This window comes from Elephantulus edwardii, unplaced genomic scaffold, assembly GCF_000299155.1.
Source record: "Elephantulus edwardii isolate Elephantulus edwardi_28Jun2011 unplaced genomic scaffold, EleEdw1.0 scaffold00046, whole genome shotgun sequence".
Taxonomy (NCBI): domain Eukaryota; kingdom Metazoa; phylum Chordata; class Mammalia; order Macroscelidea; family Macroscelididae; genus Elephantulus; species Elephantulus edwardii.
In genome coordinates this window covers 15,903,612-15,910,893 of record NW_006399796.1, presented here as the reverse complement: position 1 = coordinate 15,910,893, position 7,282 = coordinate 15,903,612, and the positions used below count along the sequence as shown (strand labels likewise).

The 7,282-nt window shown below is 38.7% G+C and overlaps 1 protein-coding gene across 1 annotated transcript in view; it reads right to left on the bottom strand.

Moving 5' to 3' along the window:
* The window catches only part of MEGF10 (multiple EGF-like-domains 10), a 207,210-nt gene that overhangs the window by 5,851 nt on the left and 194,077 nt on the right, over positions 1-7,282 (bottom strand). Inside the window, exons 19-21 of the mRNA XM_006886031.1 lie at positions 6,598-6,834; positions 5,243-5,370; positions 1,809-1,932 (exon numbers count right to left, since the gene is read on the bottom strand). Of these exons, the coding sequence (XP_006886093.1) occupies positions 1,809-1,932; positions 5,243-5,370; positions 6,598-6,834 (489 nt within the window). The remainder of the gene's footprint in view (positions 1-1,808; positions 1,933-5,242; positions 5,371-6,597; positions 6,835-7,282) is intronic.

Below are 7,282 nucleotides of genomic sequence, written 5' to 3'. Positions count from 1 at the left end.
TCCGCCAAAGACATTGAACACATTAGTTTCTATATGCTTAAGCTCCTCTCTGAAAATAACAAACACACGCCTCAGAGCTGTACCATATACTTAGTGGTATGTCACTTCTCTAAATGTGGCTGAGGGATACCTACTCCTTTGTCAAGGGGTTAAAACTCTCAAGGGTACTTTAATACTAATACTAGTACAAATTAGACCTCCTGAATGGTACATATTGAGTTAACATGCTCAATTGTTAGCTAAACAATTGAAGGTTTGAGTTCATTTTTAATTTCTTGGAAGAAAGGCCTGGAAATCTATTTCCAATGTTGGTGTAGAACTTTGATGAGTTTTCAAAAAATTAACTAAGGAAATAGAACATTTACCAGTTTTTTTCTTCTTGTGTGTGATTTGAAAACAAATTAATTTCTTTTTTTTTAACAAATTAATTTCTATTCAACCATTTGTATATGTTTTCCTTAATGATATTAGGAGGATAATTGAGCAAGATATGTATAAATATTCAAAAGGGAAAGGGATGGGGAGAAAGATGGCAGAAAAAATGGGAAGGAAGAGAATCACTAAGACAGCAGAGGTTAGGGGTGAAGAAATAGGAAAGATGGGGAGATAATAGACATAGATTAATAGTATTCTATAAAACACACTGTATGTGAATGATTGTATAAAACACAATAAACACGAATGGAAAGAATTCACAATGTAATTGTACTTTCCCCACTCTTCCAGTGTGATTCTTGTTTCCATTATTCCTTCTACCCTATTTTTTCTTGCTTTCTGAGATTCATTCTTGCACAAATGCTGCCCTTTTGATTAGACTGGGAGAAGCGCCTTTCTGGAGTTCCTGTTCACCATATAGGCCTGGAAGATTGACACAGTGGTTGCAACAATGAGTTTGATCATGAAGATGGTGCAGGATAGGGCGAGGTTTCCATCTATCGTTCATAGAGTTGCTATAAATAAAAATCAACTTGATAACACATAACAACAACAATAACAACATTTTTTTGGCTAAAAGTTGAGCCCCAAGGATAAGTTTTGTTCTAGATTCAAATGTGATGAATGATAGTTTCAATGGTTCCATCATTCTCTCAGAAAATTATAGCCAGGATTTTCTACTGTGATATTTTAGGGACATTTCTCTTACTTTCAACACTGTATTAGGAGGGATCAATCACGAGACAGGGACATTGTACTTAGTGAAATAGAGGGTCAATAAAACTTGAGAGATTCTTGGTGAAATGTATTGCCATAATAGCTCCTAATGGTGAGCTTGATCACACTGGCAACTGTGAGCACGATATAGGACTGGGTAACATTCTATTAAATTGTGTTGAGTTGTTGTGACTTGAAGTTGTCCTCACAGCAACTCTTACTCATGTAAGTCAATATATGTAGAACTACAATGTAAGCTCTATCTTTGCCTGATTTTATAAACTCCTGTAAATGTGGAATGAATAAAGCATTTAGGGCAGTAGTAAGTCCTGTGTAAGTGGTAAGTATAAACCCATTATATGCTTTCCACAAATCACATTGAAGCATGTATACATCTGTGATTATTTCAGCTTGACCAAAAGATAAGGTGATTTCTCTTGGGGCTATGCAGACTCATGACAACCTTATGTGCATAGACTAGAAATGTCTTATGTAATTTTCAAGGTTGTGACCTTTCAGAAACAGATTGCCAGACTTGTCTTACAAGGCACCTCGCGGTGAGTTTGAATTCCCATCCTTTCTGCTAGTAGTCAAGGCTTCATTCATCGCATCACCAAGGAGAGGTGCTAATTAACATGAGATTTGAAAACTCTTACCAAGCTCATTAAGGTAGCCGCCATGTTTCCAGTCTGCAGGAAGGGTCCCCGTGCAGTCCACCACAGGGCCTCTCTTCCCGGGATTCATATTTTTAAGATTCACAAAGAGCTGATTGTTTTTTGACTGTTAAAATAAAAAACAATATATGTTAAAGAGACTATCTAGTATTAATGCTTTAGGGAAATGCAAGTCCATAGTACATATTTCAGATAGGTCTTTCACTGAAGCTGAACCACGGGGAGTTTTTTTTGACCTGGTGATTCTCACAGAACAGCAGGATACGTGTTTCTCAGTCCCAACTCTTTCCCTAATCACCTCAAGTTTTCCACTTCACTTTGCCAACTAGACAGTATTGGAGCTTATGTATGTAGAATTTGACAGTGTTAAGAAATCATTTGGAGAAGAATACTGACTATTCCACGGACTGCCAAAAGAACAAACAGATATGTCATGGAAAAGGTGCAGCCAGAGTGCTGCTTGGGGGCAAATTGCTAGGGGAGACTATTCATTGGAAAGGACTATCATGCTTAGAAAGGCAGAGGGACCAGGAAAGAGAGGAAGACCCTCAGCCAGGTGGATTGACACAATGACTACAACAATAGGCTCAAGAGTGTCCAAGATTGTGAGGATGGCACAGGATAGGACAGGGTTCAGATCTTTTGTTCATAGGATCACTATGAGTCATACTCAACTAGATGGCACTTAACAACAATAACAACAATGTGAATTTGAAATTAAAGGGAAAAAAAAACACCAACCAACTTGGTCCGAGTTATCAAAATACTGTAGGCTCCTGTATGAATTATAGTTAAGTAGTTTTCCTATGTACTTGACCACTGTCTCTGAATTTGTATGAAAATATAATGGAATGATGAATGTGAAACTCTCTGGAGAATGTGAAGTGCTATTTAAATATGAGACACTCTAATTAAAATTCAGCTATATTTATTTAATTACCAGTGGTTTAATTAGCTTGGTTTTCTTATAATAAAGAATGGGAATTAGGCAATGGAGTAATTGGAAGGTAGAGATATTTGGGGATTCAGGTACGTGGGGAACGCCTGTGCTGAGTTAGGTCTCCTAGTGGGGCAGTTCTGACTCTGAAAAGCTCTAGGTTTCCAACTTTTCTCTGTATCAGTTTCTCCAATTGTAACATAATAATCAACTTTTAATATTTTTGTGATGAGTCAGAATTGACCCATAGTTGATTTTTTAATTTTTTTTTTAGATTTTAATAGTTTGCTTGGCTCCACAATCGACACTCTTGGTAACAGTAGCCAGGAAATCAAGAGACGAATTGCACTGGGAAAGTTGGCTGTGAGGGACCTCTCAAGAGTACTGAAGGGCAACGACATCAGGTTGAAGATTAAGGTGCGCCTGATCCGGGCTATAGTCTTCACAATTATGTACTATACATTAGAGAGTTGGACAGTGAATAGCACTGATAGAAGGAGAATTGATGCCTTTGAGCTGTGGTGCTGGAGAAGAGTGTTAAATATACCATGGACTGCTAGGAGAACAAACAAGTTTGTCCTGGAGAAGGTGAAGCCGGAATGCTCCTTGGAGTCAAGGATTCTGAAGCTTTGTCTGACATACTTTTGGTATGTTGCAAGAAGGGACTGGTCCTTGGAGAGGGACATCATGTTTGGCAGAGTGGAGGGACAGCGCAGGAGAGGAAGACCTTCGATGAGAGGGATCGATTCTGTGACTGGAGCGGTGGGAATAAGTGCGTTTGAGATGGCTAGGTTGGCTCAGTATGGAACAAATGACTCAATGGCACATAACAGCAATGAAAGTTTATAAAGAACTTGGATTTCCATTCATTCATTGTTGCACATTTTCCTCGTTGTTCCCTCTCACCCCCAGTTCACTTTTTTCTTTGGAAAACAGTTCTTCCATTGTTATACAGTCCTCCCTGGACCACTTTATTATACTATGCTCTTATTCTCTATTCTTGTCATGCCAATAATACCTAATCACATATTCCTTTTATACAGTTCTTTCCCTCATTTGTTTCAATGACATGTGCATTATTTATCCCTTCTTTTCTTAGTTTCCCTTAACTACTCTAACAGTCCTGTTCAATAATAGAGGCGTTATTGCTTTTAAAGTGATATATGATTAGGTACTATTATCATGACAGGAGTTCAAAATGAAGACTGCATAGTAGAGTGAACTTGGAGGGAATGGATTGTATAATAATGAAATAATTTTTCTTCTACTTTTCAGAGAAGGGTCAATTGGATGAGGAGGGGTGAGGAGGGAGAAAAATGCAACAATGAATGAATCGAAATCCAAAGGCTCTGTAAATGTTCATCAAAATTAAAAAAAATTAAAAAAAAATTAAAAAATAGTGGCATTATTCATTTTTGTGTTTTGGGGACTGAGATATTTCACTCAGCATAATATTTTTAAATTTGTTGAGTGATTTGAGTAAAAGTTTACAAAACAAATTGGTTTTTAATAAAATTTTTTTAATAGAATTAATTATGTTGCTGACAATGTAATTCAACTTTTCATGTTTCCTCCCTGAAACTCTCATTTCCATTAGTCTTTCTATCCAGCTCATTTTTTGCCTTTGGAGCTTTATCTGTGGGTCAATGCTGCTCTTGATTCATAAGGTTTTATGAAGAGTAAGTGTATGTATATTTCTAGAGTGCTTACATTGTATTAGCATGCCACTAGTTGACTATTATTGATGTACAAGATTAGCAATGTGGTTCAAATGAAATAAATCCATATTATGGCTGCTGTTACTGACATATAGGTAGCCAAGAAGGGATGCAGAAAGATAGATAAGCGGTCAGAAAAAAGAATCTTGGCTATTTGACCTAAGCATGATTCTGCTATAGATCTTTATGTTTTCATTATGAAACATTATTTTAACTTCTCGTGTCATATTACCATATTTTTCCCTCCATGGAGTAGAGCTAAGGATTTTCTTGACTCATATATCTATCTGCTGCCATATACTCATATACTCACTAGCTGGGTAGATATGCTTAGGCATCATTTAAAACTCCCCAACTCCCAGGATTTTTGTCACTTAGCTTGTTGTTACTGTTGTTGTTAGATGCCATCGAGTTGAGCATGACTCATAGTGATCCTATGAATAAAAGACCTGAACCTTGTCCTATCCTGTCCCATCCTCACACTTCCTGACACAAAAGAGCCCATTGCAGCTGTCACTTTGTCAATCCACCTGGTTGAGGGTCTTCCTCTCCTTTGCTGACACTTCACCCTTCCCAGAATCATGTCCTTCTCCAAGGAATAGCTCCACTTCACACGGAGCTTGAGATCCCGTTAAATAAGAAATGTCAAGAACAAACTAGATAAGACACGAAAAGCATTTTGCAAGTAGGAATGCTCAATTAATCTGCTTCTTTCCTATCTGTCCTGTCCATGTTCAGACAGTTGCACCGTTTCCCCTTACCTTTGTGATGGTCATCCTGTCCCTGTTGTTGATGTGAGGGGATGTGGCACACTGGGTAAGGGTGTGGTAGCTGGGGTTGGTAAAATAATGGCTGTTAGCATTTCCACCGTTGCTGTGAGGAAGAGTTTCTGCAACAAGAGAAGGAAATAGTTAAGATGGCAGGCTTCCCTAAAACTGTGTACAAAAGTGCCAGCAGAGGGATTGGGGGGGTTGGGGAGCAAAGTAAGAAAAAGTGGTTGATCAGCTTCTGTAAGCCATGTTGGGCAAAATCCTCTCCTGTCCAGCATCCTCAGCAAAGTTGCTAGAAGCAGAAGCCACTTGCCTTCCTCCCCGCCTCCTGGAAAAGTATGAAAGTATCCATAGATAATTGCTCTTTACTCCGGGACTTGGAAAGGTAGTGCTTTAAAACGGCTTCTGCTGTAACCTTCCTCTTTCTTTTAAGATGTCCCATTCTTGGGACAGTAACTCTACACTAGAAACACCTCACTAAATAATAAGCTCTTGTACGTATTCTCCTAGAAGCATTGTGTTTGTAAACACTGGCTTGAAACTCTTCAGTAACTGCCCCTCACAAATAAATATTTAATGTTCACATTCCCCTGTTAAAGTGGTTACTACTGATGTCTGAGGATCTTGCTTAAAAAATTCTTCCTTCTTTTTCTGGAGACTTCTTGTGACAGAAAGATTTAAAACAGGTTTTTGAAGGACAGCGTCGGTTCTTGCTAGTATCAAACCTGTTTCTTACATAACCTCACGGCTGTTCCCCTTAGTGATTCCTGTGGACACAGGGAGGACTGGAGGGCATAATGAAAACATTTAAGATTGAGGACAGAGGTCCTCGTTCCCATCTCTGATTTTCTCCATGACCTTGGTAAAGTTATGATCCTGCTCCTCATCTTCTCTGCCATACCTGCTACATATGTTGAAAGCAAAGCTTCTTCCAGTTGGAAATTTTCCATGTCAAGAGCAGTAATAGAATGAAACAGAACGAACCCAGTTTTAAATACTCTCACATAAGCATAGTGGGTAAAGGGTTGTGCCACCAATCCTAAGGCAGGTGGTTTGAATCTACTACCTGCTCTGAGAAAGAAAGATGAGCAATCTCTTCCTGTGTGATTTACAGCCTCTGAAAAATTCACTGGGAAGTCTGCTATGAATTGGTTCTGACTTGATAGCACATAATAACAACAACATGTAAGACAATAGAATATTTTATTACTGCTGTAAAGCATATCTGTAACAATTTATACCTTTTCCAAACTTAAGGCAACTAGCAAAAACAATAGATAATACAGTCTAATACCTGATTTCACAGAACTGAGATGGCAAAAGGTCTGTTGTGGCTGCAATCTTACCTGAAATGGTGTATTCGGCATTGATGACCCTCATAGCAGGGGTATAGGTGACTGCTGGCATGTTTGACTCCTTCCCCTTCTGCTTGTGTCTATAAATAATGAACAGTGCCAGGAGGAAGAGGACTACCAGGATGAGAATGACGATGCCTGCAATGGCCCCGATCTGGTAGGAATCAGCAGGGAGGGCAGTACTGGTTCGGCTTAAGCTGTTCAGATTTCCAACTATTATCACACCAGCTAGAAAGGGGAGAGAAGACACATGAAGGATCAGTGTTTGATCTCAGCGCACAAAAAAATTCACACTGTGTTGAAGGCTCAGTATTTTCTCTTCATGAAATGTTAATTTGAAACTTTTGGGAACTGAGTTGGAAGTTAAAAAAGAAAAACATTCCCCATTTTCAGATAGTATGGGTTTATCTGTGCCCAGAGAAATACTTCTCTGAGCCTCAAAAGAGAGAAAGTCTTTCCTGAATTCCCAAATTCCACAGTAGAGTTTAGAACCTTCTGGTGTATTTCAGAGAAAGCGCTTTGTCTGGTGGCTTAAGCTCAAGGAACTGAAGAAGAAATTCAAGCCTGGAGTTGCTGTAATCAAGGATGCTTTGGGCAGAATATTAAATGATCCACGAAGTATTAAAAGAAGATGGAAGGAATACACTGAGTCATTATATAGAAAGGAATTGGCAGA